This window comes from Phyllobates terribilis, unplaced genomic scaffold, assembly GCF_046119375.1.
Source record: "Phyllobates terribilis strain yellow unplaced genomic scaffold, ASM4611937v1 Scaffold_7__3_contigs__length_470593459, whole genome shotgun sequence".
NCBI classification, from domain to species: Eukaryota; Metazoa; Chordata; class Amphibia; order Anura; family Dendrobatidae; genus Phyllobates; species Phyllobates terribilis.
The window spans coordinates 320,375,897-320,400,392 of NW_027362767.1; the positions used below are offsets into that span (position 1 = coordinate 320,375,897).

At 43.8% G+C, this 24,496-nt stretch overlaps 1 protein-coding gene across 3 annotated transcripts in view; it reads right to left on the bottom strand.

Annotated features, from left to right (window-relative positions):
* DCX (doublecortin) overlaps positions 1–24,496 on the bottom strand; it is a 186,198-nt gene that overhangs the window by 98,736 nt on the left and 62,966 nt on the right. For all 3 annotated transcript variants that reach the window (XM_073641135.1, XM_073641137.1, XM_073641136.1), the window contains exon 3: positions 17,584–17,924. In XM_073641135.1, the coding sequence (XP_073497236.1) occupies positions 17,584–17,924 (341 nt within the window). The remainder of the gene's footprint in view (positions 1–17,583; positions 17,925–24,496) is intronic.

Consider the following 24,496-nt stretch of genomic DNA (forward strand, 5'->3'; position numbering starts at 1 on the left):
CTGTGCCGACAGAGTCCCTATAAAGCCATACTGTCTAAACTGAAGCACACAAAGATCAGCTTTCATCTTACTGTGAAGGGCATATAATACGGGAGTTTATTCTGATTTCTTTGGTGTCTTATGGGCATCTTAAAAGCTACTGTGGTCAGTGGAAATCCACATTCAGGACCAGGGCCAGCTCCAGGCAGGACCCCACATTTGTTGGCCTGTGAAGATGTGCAGCTGCTTCATCTTCTTTGAAGCCCTGAAACAAAAGCTCATATTGGCGAAGCGTAAGAACATTTACTAAGATAAATCAAGCAAAGAATATTAAATGGGAAAGCAGAAACTGAGCTTGAAAACTTGACCTTTGTTATTGTGTAATTCGGCATGACATCTGTGCTGATTTTTTTTTCTTTAATTGCTTGGTTGTGATGGTAGCAATAGCAAAGACACCTAATGGCCTCATTATTAGTCATATAGTGAAAAGCATTTTGGTCTAAAAAGTTAGTATCCCACAACAGGATGCTATGGATATCGGAATAACCTTTTCTGTTCTATTACGTGGTTCTTGTGAGAATGGAGAAAAACTCCATTTTGAGAGCTTCTTAAAGAAAATGGTAATCAACTGCATTTGTGGGAATTTCCCAATATATTGTTATTTATGCTATTTTAACCCAATAATTATGCAAATTATCAAAATACAGGGTGCCAAAAGCAACTCTATATTCTGCCAATAAATCTGCTGTAAAAAATGGGAAAATAACTTAATTCCAAACCTGAAACCTATAAATGAAAGGTTACCGAGCCTGCAATTGAAATATATACGCACAAAGGGATAAATGTATTTTCTCATGAAGACCACCACTGTGAATACACCCAATTAAGACATCATAGATGGGGGAATTCTTGCTTGACCATTTAGCCATATTAGAGAGAAACTAAAAGCCCCCATACACATTAGACTCTCCAACTCTCCAACGACAAATGATGTCGGGCAGGTAAAAATCTGGCATGTCCAATTTTGGATTGCCAAGCCTTTTGGTCTTTAAAAAAGCACTTCTACAATCAACGTTTTTATCCTCTTAATATATTGCAGTCATCATATTATATAGAACTCTGTAATTCCAATTGCTCATTTTGCCTTTCTACCCAGCTAATTCTTCTTTTCCATTAGGTCTATGACATCACGTGATTAAAAACAGACTATCTGAATCCTTCTAAGCTCTATGTAGGAACAGGAAGTCTATTTTCCCTGCATGAGTCATCATTAGAACTACAATTCTACATCACTGCAAAGTCTCTGGCAGGGGGGAGGAATGCAGCAGCTGGGTCAGAAGTTGAATAGGGGGTGGAGCTTAGGACTTTGCAGTGATGTAGAATTGTAGTTCTAATGATGACTCATACAGGCAAAAGAGACTTCCTGTTTCTACATAGAGCTCAGAAGCATTCAGCTAGTTTGTACATAGTGCTATATAATATTATGATTGCAATATAGTAAGATAAAAACTTTAATGGGAGTGCTTTTCAATAGATTAGCCACCACCACCAGAGATGTCTGACAGCAACTCTCACATTGAGACAACAGGTGTCAGGGTAAGTGCCCACGATGCAGATTTGATGCAGAGCGTTTTTGCCTCTCTCTGGCAGAAAAAAACGCATGCAGATTTACATGCGTTTTTTCTGCCAGGGAGAAGCGTTTTTTCAGCGTTTTTACATGCATTTTCGCATCTATTTTTTCAAGCACTTTTCCAAGCGATTTTGAGCATCACTTGGAAAAGTGCTTGACAAGTTGGTTACACAATATAAATCCATGCAACTGGCATGGATTTATATTGTGTGACCAACTTAGATGCTTTAAATGCTGCATCTATAGTAAAAAAAAAAAAGAGTTAAAAATAAAAAAAACCTGTATACTCACCTCTCCGGTCTCCTCCCGGCCACGTCCTCTCTCTTCGGCGTCCCGCGGTATACTGGCAGGACCTGCGGTGATGTCATTTAGTCAGCTGATGGTCACGTGACCATCACCAGACCGCTGACGTCAGCGGTCGCGTGACCATCAGCTGATTGTGAGTATACAGGTTTTTTATATTTTTAACTTTATTTATTTTTTTCACCGCGTGGTAGCCGGGATGAAGGAGTTGTAGTCTCCTCTTCATCCTGGGTACCACACGCACCGCGATTACGCCGCAAATTCGTGGCCATTGAATTTAATTGAAATGCAGCAAATCCACATATACCTGCTTGTTTGCTGCGTTTCAATGTTCCTCAATGGCCGCAAATTTGAGGCGTAATCGCAGTAGAAATGGTCATGCTGCATTTTGCAACGCAATGCGAATTCAGCGTGCTAATTAGCGCATCATGTGCACAGCACATCCGAATTCACATTGTTTTGCATGGCAGACGGTTTTACAAGCGTTTTCACAGCGTTTTCGCAGCTGTAAAAATGCCGCAAAAACGCTACAAGAATGCTATGTGGGCACATAGCCTTAGAGTGTGTCAGGGACAAACATGCGTTTTTTCCTCTCTAATAAAACGGGTGCGCTTTTGTGTATTAAAAATGTATTTCAAGTGCATAAAATATTACGGGGCACTAATATAAAAAGTTTATGTATGATAATGTACATAGTTAATGTATTGCTATAATATGTGAATGACTCATTGCGTTCTGATAAATGTATAATATTCTGATGTATTAGATATAGAGAAAGGATAAGACATAGGATATAGGTTTTATCTTTAGAAGTAAGGTAGGACTGGGAAAAGTGCAGTGGTGGGCACTGTATATTCAGGAAGTACATAAGGATAAATTAGGACACAGTTAAAGGTTCGGGAACATCCCCATTCATAGGAGAGGCAGAGCTAGTTAAAAAGGGGAACCCTATAGCCCCCGTCACACTAAGCGAGATCGCTAGAGAGATCGCTGCTGAGTCACAAGTTTTGTGACGCAACAGCGACCTCAGCAGCAATCTCGCTACGCTTGACACGTAGCAGCGACCAGGCCCCTGCTGTGAGATCGCTGGTCGTGTCGAAATGGCCTGGACTATTTTTTGATCGTTGAGGCCCCGCTGGGTAGCATGCATCGGTGTGTTTGACACCTTACCAACGACCTCGTTGGCAACTCAGAACTGAGACACATAGGCGTGAATTTGCTTTGCATCGTTATACAGGTCGCTAAGGGTCGCCGTATCGTTGCTGCATCGTTGGGAAGATCTGACTGTTTGACATCTCACCAGCGACCACACAGCGACGCAGCAACGATCCCTGCCAGGTCATATCGTTGTCGAGATCGCTGTAGCGTCGCTAAGTGTGACGATACCTTTACTGATTTAGATCAGCTAAGGAGATTAGATAGAAGTGTGTAGAGCAGAAGATCACAGCCAGGGGGCTGGACAGAGCACGGAAGAATACGGACGGTGTAGGCAGCATGAGAACGGCCGTGACAAAGTTTAGTGGACCTTCCTTGGATGTCTGGGGCCTATGGCCCAAACTAGGCATGGAGGAGCCTGCCTTATTCTCTTCCCACAAGGAGAAGCTGGACGAGAAACCACATACAGAAGTCAGGACTGGATCCATGAGAGCTGCGGAGTTGGGTGGAATATCCCAGGGGTCAGAGATGCCAGCGAGGAGAGGCATAACTCAGGCTGAAAGTACTGTAACAACAACTACGTATTGTGCTGTAACAATGTTTGAACTGCACTGCTCAGTAAAGTTAAACTGTTTGAAAAGGACAAAGTGTCTCCTGTTGACTGTGCGACTTTTCCAGGAACCGGGATTGTGGAGACAGCGGAGGCCACTGGCCAAAATGTGAGTGTTATCCAATTCACACAAAGCACAAGGAAAACAGGATACTATTTGCTAGAGGGGTGCCAGGGCGTGGGAACACAGCAGTCCCTCGCCCATGACTACCAGCCTGCGCACCTTCCACCTTCCTGTGTATGGGACAGTTAGGTGAGATAGGGCCAGCTGAATGATCTGTCTATAGTGTGTGAGGCTTTACAGAGTGTATCTGTACCAGTGGCAGGCCTAGCCTGTCCAATTATTACATAGGCTGCCAACTATTTGGCCAGCATATAATACAATACTTTTCTTCTACAAGGAAAACATGTACCAGCCGCAGCTTTCTCTTGCAATAACAGCAGATCACTGGGGGTCTCAATTTCTCAAAGTTAACTAGTAAAAAAAATGAAATGTTAATTTTGCACATTTTAGCAACTTACCAAGAAGTGACTTTTTTGGCAACAGGGTAGAAGAGAGTTTGAATAGGTTCATCGCTTGGTGTCTGCATTTAGTCCAAAAATATTCACAACTGAAATAGTACAATATATTACCACTTCTGCAAAAGTGTCATTATCATTATGTGACCCCCAAGTATGCAACTAATAGTAAATTGACATACAATGCGTCGGCTAAGTGCAGAATTGAAAAGAATGAAATAAAATGCTACCCAGCTGTTTGGAGGATGACAGATAAGACCCATCCAGCTGAGAGGCCTTTGTGTTGCTGAGGCGGTTTCTTAGCAACCTGAATTTGCAGCTGCCAGACGAGGAGCCAGACTCCAGTAATACATGCACATGTAAGGAGGGGAAGGTGTGACTGCAGCCAGCCCTACCTTATATGCATTGCATAGTGACAGAAGCATCCAGAATGAAGAATCCACACGCCGTGTCATACATTTACTGCATTGCAATAGATAAGAACATTACAATAAAACAGATCGTCAGCTTCCATCATTCAGCCCCTGGGACTGTGGATGTATGGAGGGTTATTTACACATACATGTCATTACAGCAGAATCAATCCATGTGCCGAGTACATCGAAACCTCGGATCCATATTCAACAATAATGACGCTTTTTGCACCACTGTAAGTGGAGTGAAAAGTTACACTGATTTGCAACTAATTTAATCCCAAAAGTCTCCACTTCTTCATAAAACCAGTGCATATGGACCTGTCTGCCTGTCTTCGACTGAATTCCTTTTGCACATTTGCACCAAAAATTTGCAATTGATTAAATCAGGCTAAGGCTAAGTTTAAACAAACATATAAAAAAAAAATCATCTGATTTTCATTCATAAAAAACTGATGATTTTTCATCCGTGTTTATACATCAGCAGTGAATAAAATGTACAAGACTAAATAAAGTTTCCTATGTTAAGATTGGAATGTATATAAAATTTGGATGCCATCCGGATGATCTGTATGGGAGGATCCGATATTTTTTTGCATACTTGCAGACTCGATAGGGCGAGTCTCATCCAAAGTATGGAAAAGGATGTGAAATAACTTATCTGAACAGCCCAATTTAATAACCATGGTCCTAGCGCTGTCCGTGTGAGGTCAGTATTTGTAATGGACAGCACTCGGACCTAAAATATGGTCTCGTGGATGTCGCCTAACAGTGAGTTTACAGTCAATAGATGAGTCCCGTGCACCACTCTGTTATTCGTGCACACTTGGTGTAATCCTCCACAAGGTTGTAGCAATACTAAGAAATCCAGGAACCAGGGCACCAGACTTCCTCCTTTTGGTAAATTTATTAGTACAGAAAAATCACAACGTTTCGGCCGCACAAGGCCTTTATTAAGCCATAAAAAAGAGAGGAATGCCTATCTCTTTTATGGCTTGATAAAGGCCCTGCACGATGGAAACGTTGCGATTTTTCTGTACTTATAAAGTTAACAAAAGGTGCAAGTCTGGTGCCCTGGTTCCTTGATTTCTGAGTGAGTTTACAGTCACTATACTTTCCGGTTTTCTCATTTGCAGCAAAAACACAAATCTCACACATTTCTTTACAATTTTGCTGAACGTCTTAGATGCAGTTTTTACCTTGTGCAATTACAGCCTAAAAATGTAGCATTTTTTAAAACCTTAAAAACATAACACTTTAACTATATCTTGTTACAGAAAAATATCTTAATGCAAAAAGCTGTAACTGGACACAAGGGAAAGTGACCTCTAAACCATTTTTTTAATAATTAAAACTGTTACATTTTTTTTTCAATTTTGATTTATTTTCTGATTGTACGTGTTTTATTCTATTTGCTGTAGATGATTATGACGGCAGCTATCTTACATAAGCTTCTGTTAGAGATATACAGTACAGAACAAAAGTTTGGACACACCTTCTCATTAACAGATTTTTCTGTATTTTCATGACTTTGAAAATTGTTCATTCACACTGAAGGCATCAAAACTATGAATTAACACATGAATTAACAAAAAAGTGTGAAACAGCTGAAAATATGTCTTATATTCTAGGTTCTTCAAAGTAGCCACCTTTTGCATTGATGACTGCTTTGCACACTCTTGGCATTCTCTTGATGAGCTTCAAGAGGTAGTCATCGGAAATGGTCTTCCAAAAATCTTGAAGGAGTTCCCAGAGATGCTTAGCACTTGTTGGCCCTTTTGCCTTCACTCTGCGGTCCAGCTCACCCCAAACCATCTCGATTGGGTTCAGGTCTAGTGACTGTGGAGGCCAGGTCATCTGAGGTAGCACCCCATCACTCTCCTTCTTGGTAAAATAGCCCTTACACAGCCTGGAGGTGTGTTTGGGGTCATTGTCCTGTTGAAAAATGAATGATGGTCCAACTAAATGCAAACCGGATGGAATAGCATGCTGCTGCAAGATGCTGTGGTAGCCATGCTGGTTCAGTATGCCTTCAATTTTGAATAAATCCCCAACAGTGTCACCAGCAAAGCACCCCCACACCATCACACCTCCTCCTCCATGCTTCACGGTGGGAACCAGGCATGTAGAGTCAATCCGTTCACCTTTTCTGCGTCACACAAAGACACAGTGGTTGGAACCAAAGATCTCAAATTTGGACTCATTAGACCAAAGCACAGATTTCCACTGGTCTAATGTCCATTCATTGTGTTCTTTAGCCCAAACAAGTCTCTTCTGCTTGTTGTCTGTCCTTAGCAGTGGTTTCCTAGCAGCTATTTTACCATGAAGGCCTGCTGCACAAAGTCTCCTCTTAACAGTTGTTGTAGAGATGTGTCTGCTGCTAGAACTCTGTGTGGCATTGACCTGGTCTCTAATCTGAGCTGCTGTTAACATGCGATTTCTGAGGCTGGTGACTCGGATAAACTTATCCTCAGAAGCAGAGCTGACTCTTGGTCTTCCTTTCCTGGGGCGGTCCTCATGTGAGCCAGTTTCTTTGTAGCGCTTGATGGTTTTTGCAACTGCACTTGGGGAAACTTTCAAAGTTTGCCCAATTTTTCAGACTGACTGACCTTCATTTCTTAAAGTAATGATGGCCACTCGTTTTTCTTTACTTAACTGCTTTTTTTCTTGCCATAATACAAATTCTAACAGTCTATTCAGTAGGACTATCAGCTGTGTATCCACCAGACTTCTGCACAACACAACTGATGGTCCCAACCCCATTTATAAGGCAAGAAATCCCACTTATTAAACCTGACAGGGCACACCTGTGAAGTGAAAACCATTTCTGGTGACTACCTCTTGAAGCTCATCAAGAGAATGCCAAGAGTGTGCAAAGCAGTCATCAAAGCAAAAGGTGGCTACTTTGAAGAACCTAGAATATAAGACATATTTTCAGTTGCTTCACACTTTTTTGTTAAGTATATAATTCCACATGTGTTAATTCATAGTTTTGATGCCTTCAGTGTGAATGTACAATTTTCATAGTCATGAAAATACAGAAAAATCTTTAAATGAGAAGGTGTGTCCAAACTTTTGGTCTGTACTGTACGTTACAGCAGCTATGTGGACATAGAAAGTAATAGACAAGTTGACTCATTGACTGCTATAGGAATACTTTCTAGACGTGCTCTTATCTAGGCATCATTGTGAAGGGAGGAGAGGGGTGAACAGTGACATCACCTATTGTGATTGGTGGATCTGTGTAATAACTGTATAAGAGGTGTCACCTCTCATTTTAAACCTGCCTGTAATGATAACGAGACTGTTGAAAAGTGTCTGTATAGAACAGGCAGTGTGAGTCTAGTATTGGTCCAAGTAGACAATATGAAAATTTTAATTTTTTTTATGTTGAGATGGCCATGTGGAAAATAAAAAAAAAACACTATCAAAAATTGAAAAGGATAATATGTTTCACAAAAAAACTGATTTAAAAAATGGGTTCATGTTCTGATGACATATTCCTTTTAACACAGCACAAGCTATTGAATATGTCAAGTTCGTATCTTGCTATATTGTGGTGGGAAATTTAGGAAATGCCATGTTAGGAAATTCTACATATGTAAGTTAGATATAAATGAAATAATAAATACAGTATATGCTCCATATACTGGGTGGTATGGGTGTTTGTGAATAAACTTGTGAAATGGGATTGTGGAGGTCGAAGTGCTTATAATTTTAATGTTCCGATAATTTAATTCTAATTGTAAAAATAGAAATGTTAAAGGGTGACTTCACACACAGACCACACCATGGCTACATCGTGGGCACTACACTAAAGTCCATGAAGTAGTCATTTAGCATAGTAAAATATATATAAGTGGAGACAGATGAACCGTCTGGTACAAGGCTGTAATTAGGAGCTTCTATGTTGTGCTATGTGTTCACTATATAATGGTATCTAATTTAGTAATAAGTGTCTATGAGAACCCTGTAAATAACACTGTTGACCCCATAACCTGTGCTTTTTCGTGTCTGGATCAATATGTGAGTTAAGTAACCCATTATTATTGACCTATATTAAGCACATGGCCATACAACCAATGCCAAAGCTGGAAATAATGGAAACCGTAGACATTGTACAGAACTTGTCTTCCCGCACTGCATCAATTTCCATAGATACCTCTGTTGCGCCCCGAGGGTTCGGCCGCTACAGGGGTATTGCACGTCTGCCAGAGGTGTGATATTCCACTTCCGGGTAAGGATGGAGTGTGGACCAGGGCTCAGGTAGCTGCACACATTTCACTCCTCATTCAGGGGGGGGGATAGCTCGATGGTGCTCCCGTTAATATAAATGCAGGCACGAGTGACCTTGTTCCCTGCCTGGAGTGGGGAGGGGGGGAACCTAGTGATGTGGGAGCCGATAGGGGCTGGTTTCTGGGCATAGGAAGGACCCCATTGGTTGCAGGTCACCTGGGCTCATACACAGAGAGGGAGGTATAAAAGGTGGGCACCATCTTAGATCAGGGTTGTTGTTGTTGTTGTTATTGAGAGAAGAAGTGCAGTCTGTTAGGAGAGGTGACAGGGGGCAGAGGCTCTGCAGGAGCTCTGCTCCAGGGCCAGGCCTAGAGTAGAGGCCGGGGCCTGAGAGAAGAAAAGAGAACAGAAAGGAAAGTAAGAAGGAACAGAACACCAGGAGAGGCCCAGAGACACGAAGGCAGAAGGAACCCTAAGGACCCAGGAGATTGCGGGTGACGAGTTGGCAGAACAGGGTACCGGATCCCAAGTTGGTGGAGGTGACTAATCCTTAGCCAAGAACCGGTGGTCGTGATCATTTACTGGTGCGACCCCTCACTACACCTACTAGGAAGGCACACCACATAGGGTCAGGGAAGTGGGCACCTAGCCCTCCCAGGAGAAGACCCGAGGCAGCTGGACAGAAGTAGTGTCACTGGTGGGGCACGGCTGATGAAAGGATAGAAGGGAATCCTGTGCCACACTCCAGAATTGCCTGGGGGTTGATCGAGCCCCCTGCCTGGTGGAAGCAGCACGGCTCAGGCGGTCCTACCTGTGCACAAGTGACCTGGATGAGAACTGTGAGTAAAGAACCTGAACTGCAACACCTTGTCTCTGTGCTTTCTCACCGTGTACAGCACTACTAGTACTGGGATGCCCCGCACCACAACCACCGTCATCGCTCTACATTGCCCTGAGGCTAAACTCTTCCCATGGGGAGTTATACTACACTCTGCTGCCCTCACAACATCAGCCTCAGAGGTCGGCTCAGCAGCGGCGGTTCTTATTCACCGCAATCCACGGGTGGCGTAGTCGGACATTACCTAAAACATATAAAAGACTGCCACTGGTCTGACCACCCTGAGCCACGGGACCGGGTCGCCACTATTACTCCCAGCATTGCCCTGAAGTCCAGTCCCGAGTGCCCCACGGCCCAGGGGGCGAGTTACCTCCATTATACACAGACAGAAACATCCCATATCCTACTATCTGCCAGCTTAAAAACAAGTAAATTACTAATTCACATATAATTTAAGGGCGAGTGTTATATATATGGTAAAGTAAGTTCAAAGACATATTGACTGGTGGACCCAGACAGAAGAGGCCCCTGTGCAAGAACAATATATGGGCCCTTTGCAGCTCAATAGCTCATCAATTCCACCTGCTTTGGAGGTAGAAATGGGGTTCCTTACTTCTTGGGCTGCACAGGTTGCACCAATGATATATCCATGCCTCCCAAAGTTGTAGCAAGAACCTGTTTAGCCTGTCTGATGGACCACTGTCTGATTTCTTTGCATGGTCCCTTATGTGACACAATCAGTGAGATATCAACTAAGCTAAAGAAGCTGGTTCTTGGTGGGAAAGCAAGGGCAATGGCTTGTTAGGTGCTCTGGCTCACTGAGAGCACCTAACACTTTATTTACATATAAGTTAAAATGCAAATTTCTTGGTAATGCAGCAACAGATAGAAGACATAAAGGTGTCGATGAACTTACATTTCAAAGACCTGCAGGGTCATTTATGCGATTATGTTGATCTTACTAACAGATTTCTTTAAAAGGACCCATTTCAGACATTTAGGGCATATCCACAAATCCTTAAATGACTGATAGGGGCTGGACGTCTGCTACTGGTACTTAGGTTAAGAATGAATGGATGTCTCACGTTAGGTATGATTTAATAACATGTAACATCGCTTTAGTCTATTTTCTCATGGATGTTTTGGCAGGAATCCACATAATTTGCTAAAATGATGGTCAAGGAACCTCACTGCTTGACATAGGTGTGGAAGTCTATGCAGAAATAAAAATGCCACGCTGTATTAAATGCCATATTATTGAACAATTCTGCCCCCAAAGCATTGCCTTACGTTACATTTTCAGACGTAGGTTGCATTTCTACCCGTTGGCGGTGGGATCCCGTGCACTTTGTATGCTGCAGAGTTAATCTTCCTTCCTCGAGCACCTACAGATGAGCAGTTGAGTGCTATTAGAATTAATGTGCTTGTCTGGCCTCAGCCTGTCTCTGCAGCTTTGGGCCCTGGGGACTCTTATTGAAAACAATGAATATCCATTGATTTCTGTGGGTGTTTTCTAATGCATCATTTATAAAAACACTGACACAGCGGTTTTCAATTCAATAACAGCTGATGGGGCCTGTACGAAGCAGACAATCCCTTTATATGCTAAATAAAAATATGAGTTCATTTAAAATAAAAATTTACCTTTTAAATAGGTTTGAAGGTTTGGTGAGCCTACGATCTGTTTTATATAAGTATTTCGGGCAAGGAACTAATTAATGTCTGTCTGTGTCTAATTTACATTGTAATCCGAGAGTCTGCAGCACTTGATAAAGTTTCAGATATGGCAAGAAGGCTTAATATAAAGATTATTCTTGGCGTTTCGTCTATTCAGCTATTTTAGAAAGGCTCGTTATATTAATCTTTTCAAATGACTTCACGGATTTCAACGCTCAGGCCCTATATGTCAGTATTCTCTATTTTCTCAGCTGTCAGAGACTCCAATACTTAGAGGTGTCCTAGTAATTTCTTAGGTTAGGATTTAGGCCAGTTTCATAGATCCGCAAAAAAGGACCATGCACAGATCGCAATACCCAGGTTTCCCGGCCTGGGGTACTTGCCTCAGAGACAAATATAAGACAGTTAATTTGGGTCAGAAGACACGGTAGTTGGCTCGAAAACTGCGATCTGAGCACAGTCCTCGTTTCACTGGCGTGTAAGACTGGCATTAGAGAGAGAAAAGATTCCGTAACCATTACTTAATATTTTATCAACATTGACAATAAAAGGCTATACACTTAATCTAACCTAAAAAGAGAATTTGTCATCTTATTTTTTTTTCTTATTAAAACTATATATTAAAATATACTTGATTTAAATTATTATTGGGACAATGTGGAGATTTGCTTTCTAGTACGTCGCAAGAAAGCATGGATATGCTACAGTATGACATGAGGAGGGCGGAGGGAAAGAAGGTGACTTGTCATCATCACCTATCATCCATTATGTGATCCGATGTTATCTGCCTTCAACTTCATAATAGCATACCTGTAATCTATCTGTGATAATAATGAGCTGACGGCTAAGAACTGGTTTCTACAGAACAAGAATCATCAGCCTAATGTAAGACTCAGGATCTTGTGTGAAAAACTGCAAAATGTTAGGAATTTATAAAAAATGTACTATATATTTTTCTTATGTAAAAGGGATTTTCTTCCTTCTGGAGGAGACAGAGTATGCAAGTCGTTTCAACAAATGTGAATCAACACATTAAATAAGGAATGAGTATTTGCATTGGCTTTCATCCCAGAACTTCAGTGTACATTTTATGTTCTAGGAAGAGTGAAAAAGAGCAAAAATTCCTTTTTGATAAAATATTAAAAACATTTGTGATTACCCATTTTGGACAACAAAATTTGCAGCAACAGCCAACACAGCAAACTATTCCACCAGTGAACTCTTAGTATTTGGCTAAACGCCTCCATACACATTACACTACTGTCGACCGATGGTCTAATGTGTATGGGGGTGCTGGCCAACTGATAGTCGGAGAGATGTCGATCAGGCATGTACGATTTCAGACTGCTGGTCACATTGTGCTTCTTGACATAAACTGCCAACTGACATGTCTGTTGGCGGCTTTCTCATAGAGAATACAGGAGTGCTCAGCCAAGCAAGCGGTTCTGTGTATGGGAGAATCGGCTGATGGCTATTAGCCAAACGATCATCTGAAACATAGTTTGGCTGACAGAAATCTAATGTTTGTGGCCAGCCTTAGTATTATTGCCTCATTGCAGCTCCCATCCCTAATGTGAGAACCATAAAGAAGGTTAAAGTGCCTGATCAGCGCCACTTCATTCTTCTCTGCACTAATACATTTGATAGGACATGTCTTCTGTTGCTCTACAGGCCCTTATACACATTAGACAAAGATAGGCCGAATCCGCTGATATCGACAGGTTCAGATGACATTCTAATATGTAAGGTGGCCCCAGACAGATGATTGTTGGGAGAGATTTTGTTCTCTTATAGTTAAGCCGCCACCAGAGATGTCTGGCAGAAGCTCCTTCATAGAGAATGAAGAAACACTTGGCAGAGCGAGAGCTCCAATGTATGGAGGAGCTAGGAGAGATAGCTGCCGGCCAAACGATTGGTTGTATCACCAATTGACCGACAGCTATCTAACGTGTATGGGATGGGTGGAGGTGGCTTTAAAAATTATTTCCCATGATTTTGCATCTCAGTTGCATTATACAGCCCATTCCTTCTCCAATTCACCTGTAATCCCAGTTTCCTGCCAACTTTGCTCTATGTAAGCTATTTTTATGTAGCCTACGTTTCACTATCCTTGTACACTGTGTGCACAATTATTAGACATTTTGTATTTTTTATGATTCATTTTCTTATTGAATAGCTACAGTGCTGTCAGTTAATCCAAAAGATTAATAAAATGTAATATTTAAGAAAGTAAAAGTTAGGTTATGTCTTTTTTAGGAGAATATCTATCTCTGTACAATATTAGGCAACTAAATGAAAAATGTAAATTTTCCCTTTCAATTGTTTATTTTCATCTGTTACAGTGAGAATAATAACCAAAAGAACTCAAAATATACAAAAATATATTTCTGACAATTGAAAAAAATATATCAGAGACCAATATAGCTTGTCCTTCTTTTCCATAAAAGTCATCAGCCTTCCATCCTTGGTGTCTGTCAGTTTCTTAATCTGTTGACGATTAACTTTTTGGGCAACACCAACCACAGCCTCCCAGACACTGTTCAGAGAATTGACTGTTTTCTCTCACCGTAAATCTCCTGTTTAATAAGGGCCCAGAAGTTCTCAATAGGGTTTAGGAAAGGTGAGGATAGGATCCATGTCATTATTCTTTCATCTTTAAGGCCTTAAATTACATACAGAGCTGGTGTGAAGTATGAAAGAATACAATGTATATGTTTCTCATCCCAAAGGCCAACTCTACATAAATCTGCATTTCTTTCTATTCTACCTGCACACCACCTGTCAATGAATATGTTTACACGTTATACCAATCTTAGCAAGCTATCACCTATCCATCCCTGGACCCCCTACTAATTCCAACAATGAAATGGCCTATTGGATTGAAGCAGTCTGGGTGTTCCATTAATTGTCTATGGAACTGACAGAGATAGCCAGGTATGACGTTTGGCTATCTCCTGCAGTCCATAAACAATGGATAGACCTCTCCATTACAATAGGACATTTCAGATTCCTTTTCTTTGGAACTGTGGAGGTCACAGCAGTGAGGCCCTTAGGGATCAGAAAGACATCACCTATTATGTGGATAAGTAATAACTTGTTAAGATGGGAATGACTCTTTAGTTAATCAACATCAATGGGTTGTTCTCATCTGTTGCTTTTCAGAGGTACACTTGCAATGAGCTTTAGAGCAGTGGTTGCAAGCTCTATAACAAAGAACTTGCAAGCGAGCGCTTCTTGCCTAGTTAGACTGCAGAGGTAGCTGTTAACCCAAGCATTGAGCAGTACACAAGAAAACTAAATATTCCTCAATTTTGAAGAACAGAAAAGAAGAGGATTTTTAATAAGAAGTAAATTGCAAAATCATTTGCTTTTCTTATTTTTTCCAAGCACTCCGCCATTTTGAGTATTTTTTTTAAGTATATTTTACATTTTTTCCACGTCTTTACAAAAAAAAATGCAGAACCTGGACAACTCCTAGGGACAGCGGAAGCAGCTGTGCTGTTGCAGCAAGGTCCTTAATGGGAAACCAACAGCTGATACGTGCTGCGTCATCTACAGGCAGCCTGTATAAGACATTGGCTGCATAACTTCAGCCAGGTATGTTTCAAACAAAATTTAAAATCTACTGTGCCACACATTAGACCAGTCGAATAAGTGGGTCTTTAGCGGCTTCTCCCCATATGCTCCCCTGGAGTGACAGGTCTCTCCCTTCATGCATGTATAGGGAAAGACCTGTCAATCACTGGCAGTGGCCGAGGAAAAGCCACTGGGACCTGCCTGTCTGACTAGTCTTCTGTGCGGCTTGGTCCACAGGGGCTTTTAAAGTATGTTTTTCTCTGAAATGCCGCGGAGTTTCAGAGTCAAACATACATGGATAGTTTAGCAGCCACGATCTGATACATGCTGCCTGTGACTCGAGCAGCATGTGTCAGTTGTCAGGTTCACTTTAAGGTGTACTTGTTCATGTCTGGGCTGATATCCTTATTGCTTGATTGCTCATAAACTACTACCATACTTATGCCAGAACTCTGGGTTTAAGGGATGTTCTTAGACTTGTACCGACACCCATACGTGCTCGATGATACTTCCTTTGAAGTTTAAGGTTTTCTGCTGGCAGAAGAACTACATCTCTTTCTGCTTATAGGAACTACAGTACGTACAGTATAACCCCATGTAGCTCCACACAAAAAAATGATCTGCATTTAAAAATCTTTTTCTACATTGTCTGGTTTAGTAATAGTCTTTTAATGCTTTCAAGATGCTTTACATTCATTCTTAGGCTCAAGAGAACACAGAGATTCCAAAAGCGCAATTCATAATTGTCTTAGCAGGAGAGGCAAATGTGGTATTTTTTAGAAAAGTACAGTTCTGTCAATGGCTGGGATAGAAAATCCAAATGTAGTTTGAATGTTCTAATTAATATGTGCTCTGGATTCCTCCTACGAATGTATATTAGGGGATCTGTACCTTTTGTTCTGAAAGCCGCTTACACTAAATCTTTATTGTAATGGCTGACTACACTTTATTAGGACCTGCTGGTGCATGAGGATATAAAGATGAAATGAGAGTAAGTTTACCCTGATTTATGAGGTTACACTGGTGACCTCGGTAAAAAACATTACACAAAACCTCCTTGTCTGCTCTCCTATTACAATATATCTGCCAGAATATATATAACTCATAACATTACTTGAAGTAAGCTACTATTACCTCTGTTGCAGCCAAAGTAATTGTCTGATCCTTGTCCTAGTTATTTTTATATCATAGTAGTATTAAGTAAAGATTATATACTGGTTTGTTACAAGCATAATAGTCCTTGTATGAGAAATACCACAATATAGCACAAGTTGCTTCCCATTCCAAATTCTTCATTTCTGTAAAAGTCTAATAAATTCAATGAAAACCTGTTGGGTAAATTCAAAAATCCCCAGGATATGATCTAGATGTTCTAAGTTGAGTAATTGTATATTTGATTTTATCCATAATTTATACACATGTTGGGGTAAATTCTACATGATAGTTGGTTTGATCATGTCTTCCGTAAACATTGATATTGGGAACTACCTAAAAAATAAGTAATTGAACTTCTTTAGGTGGCGAAGCAATCTAAACAATATAAATAGTTTTGTTTATACTTAAAATTGAAGTAATTATCACTTCCATTCTTCTTTGCCTTCCTAAAGAGCAACCAAAAATGAGGCAGAAAATGACTTCAGTTGTTACAAGGTTCATAGTGATCTCAGTTGAGATGTGAAGACTCTGCCTGAGAGTCTGAAGCCAGAGTCCACCTGCCATTATAGCACTGTGCCACATCCTGGATGTTTCATCATTGGGTCTCTTATTTCAGAGCGAAGATTTACCCAAACCTACAATGTAACTGAAAGCATGAGAGGGGGCGCAGCCAGTGGACGTGAAATATGGATTGAGCATGGGAGGGAGTGTTGGAGACAGCTGAAGAGTTGAAAAGGATTGGTCCATCCACCGAGCTTACTTACATGGACAAGACCTATCCACTGTTTTGATATAACATACAGTGGCATATATCATCCATACCCTCATGAGGAAACTAATTATTTTTCTTGTTATACATTTTTTTCAGTGGCCAGCTATGTTGGAAAGTGCAGCAAGCTTTTGTTTTTTGATATACAAGAAAAACAATTAAAGTTCCAATATAAGTAAAAGTCCCTAAAGGTCCTATTCCGATATGATAAAAGGGTCTGTTGGTGTTCTGCTTTCCTAAAGAGTTAAAAAGAAAAGCTACACCAATATTTACGAGCATGGCACATGACAAAAGGACACTTATTTGGCAAGTGTCGCTTCCATAGTGGTCAATTGATCTATGCATTGGGAGACTGACCTTACATATAACCATGTCCAATAACATGGTGTAAGTTCTGTAACTATAGTAATCATCATCCCAATGGATGCCTTTCCATAATATGACATGACATGTTGGCTAAATGACATGAATGGAAGAAAGCAGTCAACACAACGCTCAAAATTTGTACATCATAGTCAGAACTATATGGAACTGGAGATCAATGTTAAGCAATTTTTTCTTGTAGTTGAACTATAAGTGAGGTACTGGTGATATACTGTTTGTGTACAGGTAACGTTCATCATGGCTGCCGTACTTTAAAAGAAAGACAGTTGGCTATAGTATTTTCTATAAACTAAAAAGTAATCCAAAAGTATGTCAATACATGGCCAAATCTCCCCCTACCTGTTTTCCATCCAAGGTGTACAGCTTCTTGACCACTCCAGTCTCCAGTTTAATGGCATCAGTGATATCGGTGAGGACTTGTTCAAAGGAATGGGCTGTCTTCTTGTTGAGAAGTACACGTACAGCCTTACGAGGCTTTACTCCACTTCGAATTATGGTTACCAACTTGGGACGGACAAAGTCCTTACTCTCCTTGGACTGAGCATTGTTGCAGGTACCCAGTGACTGTGGGCTCTTTTGAGCAGCAGAAGTCTTCACATTTACTGACCAGTTGGGGTTGACATTCTTTGTATATTCCAGTTTCTTGAAGAAGTTGTCAGATGAACAAACATAGCTTTCTCCTAAAATATGATACAAAGGTAGAAATTTACCAATTTATATAACACAATTTATTTTCAGTGATAAATATAAATGTAGATATTCTATAGTTCTAAAATATAAATTGCAGTTTGAGATCACTTTTGCAAAATATGTTTGGAGCTTACATCATGAACAGTTCCAAAAACACAAAGTATACAAGAACTCTAGGGTAACATAAAATGGCCTTATACCCCTTCCTAAAAAATGTCCTGCCTAACAATCTAATATCCGGTGCTGTGGATCATTTGCCACATTTCTATTTTGGCCACTTGTGGGTCAGATTGTTATTGACACATATCGATACACCACCACATATTACACTCAGTGATACCAGTAAACTTCAGATCAGCAGTTTTAAGGGCTAAGGTTCTTTGCAGACAATTAAAAGGTAGTTAAATTGGGCCCCAAGACGTCAACATGTGCCAGTAACTAAGTTTATATACAGGAAGTTGTAAGACTATTACTTAGATTATTGACATTTGTGCTGGTTTACTTATTAAACCTAGAGAAAGAGTTTTGGTGCACAGTATACATGCTTTATTACGGAACTGTCTGATAGTTCTGATATCTGTATCAAATCCATATCAAAATACGGTAAGCACAGCAGGTTCATGAAGTGGAGTCATGCCTCTAGTTTAAGCATCCAATAGAAGAAAACATTCTATATGTTTATATTGAAATAAGGTTCTTTGAGCACTGTGAGTGGGGCCACGTGATCTGGGCCATCTTTCCTCTGGCCAACTGTGGGAGGGAGGGCCGCTCTAGACTGTGCAGTCCCGCTCACAGTCCTCTAAGCACCTTATTTGCATATAAACATCAAATGGTATCTGGCTAATTTAAAAGGTGTTTTTAGACTGGCTCACTGAGGTCCCATTTGTTGGCCTGTTTACACAGGCTGATGAGTACTGGTGGGAACAGAAAAATCATCAATGTAATTGGTCTATCTCCATACAGACTCACATTGTTGGTAGCACATCTCTTGTTTACAAGGGGTGATGAGCTTCCGATAGCAATGATTTCCATACCGGCATAAACAATACAATCACCCAGCGAACTATTGTTTTGCTAGTTCGCTGGGTAATCATCGCCGTGTTTACATGGACCGATAATAGGGAACGAGCACGCTAGTTCTCAGCCTGTCTGAATGGACCCAATTCATCATTGCCTCTGCACCTGTTATTTGTTTAGTTTTGCGTGTTAAGTGCCTTTTTTTTATCTGTACCCAATTCATTATTTTATGTACTCCTTTTTTGAAGTCTATTTTATATGCCCTCCCCTGTTTGTTTGTTTTTCCACTTTGTGGGTCGACTCTAGCAATTCTAGATGTTTTAGTTTGATTCAGCAGTTGCAAATTTTTAAAACGTCGCAAAATTTGGCGCATCTTCACTCTAGTCCCTCCCTGGTGTATTTTTGAACATGCCCAAATTTTGGCGCAGATTTTGCATCTGTTTTATGCCAAGGTGCGACGTTTAGCACAAAGAGTTGCAAAAACAGTTTAAGACAGGAAGAAAGACTATTTTTGACTTTGGGCCAAATTCATGAATCGCAACCTCATTTTGATGAATTAGTTGCTAAAAATTGCAACTAATACCACAAGACAAAAAAGAAAAGTCACTTTAAAAAATACCATAGTCATGTTGCCAGGCTTATTTGGATATTTGACTTAGAAGAAAACTGCTTCCACTAAGTGGCACTAAATAGTCTTTAGTCTTTTTTCTTTGAAACCTTGCATCCCACTATTTTTCTTTAAATGGATTCCATAGATAAGAGTGCACATAGACAGAAGAGGGCACCTCTGCTAGAACAGTGTATGGGCCCTGCGCAGTCCAATAATGTGTCATTGATAGATGTTTGCTGCTTTGAAGGTAGAAGTGCAGCCCCTAATCTCTTTGGCCCCTGTGTGGCTGCACAGGTAGCAGCAATAGCATGTCTGCCCTTGCCCATAGCTCTACAGTGTAGCATGGGCATCTCTGCCCCCTGCTAGGCAGAGACGCCGCCCCCCCTACCGCTGCCGTCCTGCTCCGGCGTCTTCAGGCCTCCCTGCTGCTGCTGCTGGTGCACGCATCTTCCCTGGCACTGTGCTTAGGGCGCAAGCGTGCGTGCTCCCTCCCTCTTAAAGGGGCCGGGCGCGCCGTCCTAAAAAGTCCCCGACCAATGGCTGGAGGACTTTCTCTATAAAAGGCACCTCCTCCAATATGGAGGTGCCCGTGCAAGGTTGTTGCTCTGCTATACTTACTTTGCTTCAGCCCTCAGGTCCTTTGCAAGTCAGTCCTGTCCTCCAGTCTGTTCTTCAGTCCAGTCCGCCAGTGTGATGAACCTGTAGCCGCCATCTTGGTAATGATAAATCATATCCAGGGATGGCCACACTTCAGCAGCCCCCACCCTTGGGACCTTCTGTTAAAACGTCAACTAGATAGTTTCCCCCCATCCAGGCTCCTGTAAGATAAGAAGCCTACTTAACACTTGAATGCTAGGAGCTTCAAAGACTTCGAGAGGAAACACAGCCAGCAGGGGGGGGTGCTTCGTCTATCTGTACCTGACCATTTGTCCCATAGGACTAGTTTCTTTGTCTGTCACAAGCATGGAGGCATAAGATATAGAAACATGAATAGTACACGCATGTTGCGTGGGATGGGCCAATAAAAAAATATCACGGCGTCCCGGAGCCATTGCGCACACAAGCCTCCGCGGTAGACGTTTGTACGTGCTCTGGAAGCCAAGATATAGCGCGGAGCCATTCCTGAGGACCGTATGGTATCATAATTGATATCAAAAGGTCGGTTACGGCGGCCCGAATCCATGGGAACCCCTGGGGGTATCATGAGACCATCCCAGAAGAAGTTATTGGGTTCCATAGAATTTGGGCTTCTGATCGAAGTTAGACCTGAGGGTGGAGACTGAGCCAGCTGACCTCACCAGCAGTGGGCGGGACGGGGCAGGTAAGATAGCAGGACAGACAAGAGACAAGTCAGTTTTTGACCCAAGAGTGGTGTGCTGAACATCTGAGCACCAGCTGAGGCCACCAAGGGGAGGAGCAGTTTGACCATGCGGTGGTAGGCCTCAGCCTGTAACAAAGAACCGTGCCTGCGACCGCAGAATCCTCTCCCTGCGTCACAAGAAAATCAAGAAACCGGTAACTGATATGCTGTGGTGATTCTGTGTGTTGTATTCCATTGTTGTATAGTTTAGCCTGACCTTATACCTGTGTATATTTAGTTGTATATCGTGTATCTAGTGTATTATTATAATCAATTACCTCAAGTAATTGTGGGCCTGCCTTTTATTCTGCATAACGAACGCACGTCCGTGTGAGCTCGGCTCAAGCCAAAAACGCTACCCAGGGTTGGTTCCTGACCCGATATAGGCCCATTCACGGACTGGGCGTATATCTAAAATAGGGACTGGTGGCAGCATACCAACTGGGGATTGGGGAAGGCTGGTAGTGACGGTCGGAGGTTCAGATATATATATTCCTGGCGCGGCCAAGGAAGATATATATACCGCCCTCACTACAGAGGGCCCCGATACCCAGTAGGTTACAGGACAGTCTCCCTGGCGACCGCTTATCCTAGGTGCAGTTCCTTGACTGACCTGAGGCTAAGAGGGCGCTAGCGAGTTGTGCTGTGTAGTGACGTTACGGTTTAGTGACGTTGAAGGGATAACACACTACCGTGTTCCCTGCGCTGGTTGCAGCTTCCTGGCACTACTTTCTCTAGGTGCAGTACCTTGACTGACCTGAGAGGTAAGGGGGCGCCAGAGAGCTGCACCCACCGGCCGGCTTTCATCACATTGGTGGCAGAGCGGTGGGATTGCAGAATAATAGTGTTGTGGGACCCCTACTCCCAGGCACTAAAGACTGCCAGTGGTAACTTCCACTGCTGGAGTCTTAAGGTCAGCCCAACATTAGACGGTCAGGCTAAAAGTATAACAAGGTGTGTGCAAACTCAGGGTTGCAGCGGTGTCGGTTACCAAGATGGCAGACGGCACCAGGAGCAAGACCCTGCAGGAGGCTAATGCTACGGTCCGTGTGGCAGGAGGGGAGGACATTGTTACTCATGGCGAGGAGGAGTCCAGCCCGGGCACCTCAGGGAGCCAGTCCCCAGTATACGGTCCCGCAGTGGGCTGCCCACCACCTACCCAGCCCAGCCTGTCCAGATCACAAGCCCTTTTACAAGCGGCTATGGCAAGTCTCCAGTCTCATGGCGATGCCGTCTACAAAACCCTCCTGGCAGCATCAGAGAAGGCAGCGGAGGAGGAGCGCGAAGCTGCAGAGCGCCGGGAGGCTGCGGAGCGTGAAGCTGCAGAGCGCCGGGAGGCTGCGGAGCGTGCAGAGCGAGCTGCGGAGCGCCAGCACCAACTGGACCTGGCCCAGCGGGGGCTTCCGCTAGAGCAACCAACCCATCAGGAGACCAAGTCGTCCAAAGTCCGAGCTGAGGACTTCCCTCTACTGGAGAAGGATGGGGACCTGGACTCCTTTCTGGTGGCATTTGAACGGACCTGTCTTCAGCACCATCTGGCCCGGGATCAGTGGGCCAGATACCTGACCCCCCGTTTGAGGGGTAAGTCCCTGGATGCCTTGGGGGACTTACCTGCCGGGGAGGTACAGAACTACGACTGCATCAAGCGGGCCCTGATCCGGCAGTACAACCTCACTCCCGAGTCGTACCGCCAGAAGTTCCGGAGCCTGCTGCGTGGCCCCAAGGACACCTGGACCGATCATATGCGGGCGCTGTTGAGAGCCGCAGAGCACTGGACCTCGGGTCTAGCGCTTACTACCCGCCAGGAGGTCCAGGAACTGTTCGTCACGGAGCAGTTCTTGTGGAACTGCCCAGAGGACCTCCGACAGTTCCTCCGTGACCGAAAACCAACAGGGGCTTCTGCTACAGCCGCCCTGGCAGACGAGTATGCCAATAACAGGGCGCCTGAGCTGAAGAAGTCTGCCAGCAGCACCTGGAGAGGGGGTAAGCCCAGTCATGCCCCTGTTTCCCCGGCCCCTAGAACACAAGGGGTGTATCCCCCTGTTGCCCTCTCCAGGCAAGGACCAGACGTAAGACGTTGTCATCTATGCAACAAACCAGGACACTTTAGGGCTGAGTGTCCCCAGCGCCAAAAGACCCCATCCCAGTCCCAGAGAGCGCCCAATGTTTTGTGTGTGGGAGGGGGTGGTGGTAGGTCCCTGGACAACATCCAACCCGTCACCATAGGCCGTTCTGCGGTCATGGGACTGCGGGACACTGGCGCTGAACGAACACTGGTACGGCCTGAGGTGGTGTCCCCCCAGGACTTGGTACCAGGAAAGACTCTTTCCGTCTCCGGGGTTGGAGGCGTGGAGCCGGCACTTCCCGTTGCCATGGTGTATTTGGACTGGGGTGCCGGAAGGGGGATGCGGGAGGTGGGAGTAACGCCAAATATTCCCGCAAATGTTTTATTAGGGACCGACTTGGGGCGTCTAGTATCGCAGTATGTACCCTCTGAACCCCCAAGTTCGGCCCCCCAAGAGTGTATTGATTTGTCTGCTGCTAATGCCAACCATGTTGTATGTAGTGTGTGTCCTGCTGAGGAGGAGGGAGTGAAACCTGAGGGTAACACCTGCACAGACACAACACAAACAGGGTTAGTGAAAGCAGGTGGGGAGTGTGGGGATGCCCGCAGAGGTGCTCAGCCGGCGTGCCGTGACCTCTTGTCCTCCGGTGAGGGAGGGGGCGGGCAGGATTCTGTAGAGGGAAGCTCAGGGATGGAGAGGGGGGCAGCTACCGGCAGTGTAGGGCTCCCAGGGGTATCCAGGCTGCTGAGTATAGGCCCACTGCAGGGGGAGGAACAGGCCATGGGAGGTGGGGGTGTCCCAAGAGAGGAGCCGCCAGGTAAGACCCCAGGGCAGGAGTTCCCCACATCCGAGATGTCCAAAGGCCTAGGAAGCCTGCCTGATCGGGCGGCTTGGTCAGAAACAGAGGGGAAGCAGGCACTACCCACGGTCACAGCGGTCATAGCCGCTGTCACCAGGAGTGGGAGCGCCGGAGCCCAAGGAGCCTTGCAGAGGTCCGACGGCTTCCCCACTTCTGACCAAGTGTCTGCCGGGTCAGACAGCGGCCAGGTGACATGCCCGGAGGGGCTGACGGAGGATGTGGCAGTTTCGTCGATTCTGGCCACATCAAGTCAGGAATTTCAGGCTGCGTTGGAAGCAGACGACAGCCTGAAAGCTCTCAAGGAACAGGCGGCACAGCCTCCCATGGAGTCAGACTGCGAGCGTGTGGTCTGGGACCAGGGACGGCTGTACCGGGTAACGGTCCAGCAGGGTTCACCGGAGGCGTGGCCCAGGGACCGACAGTTAGTGGTACCCTATCCGTTCAGGGCGGAATTGTTGCGGATCGCACACGAGATTCCGATGGCCGGACACCTAGGGATCGCTAAAACCAAGGCCAGGATAGCTCAGCATTTCTACTGGCCTGGGATGGGAGCCGCGGTGGGTGCCTACTGCCGTTCGTGTGACACCTGTCAGAGGGTGGGGAAGGCGGGGCCGCGCCCCAAAGCCCCACTGGTAACTCTGCCAATCATC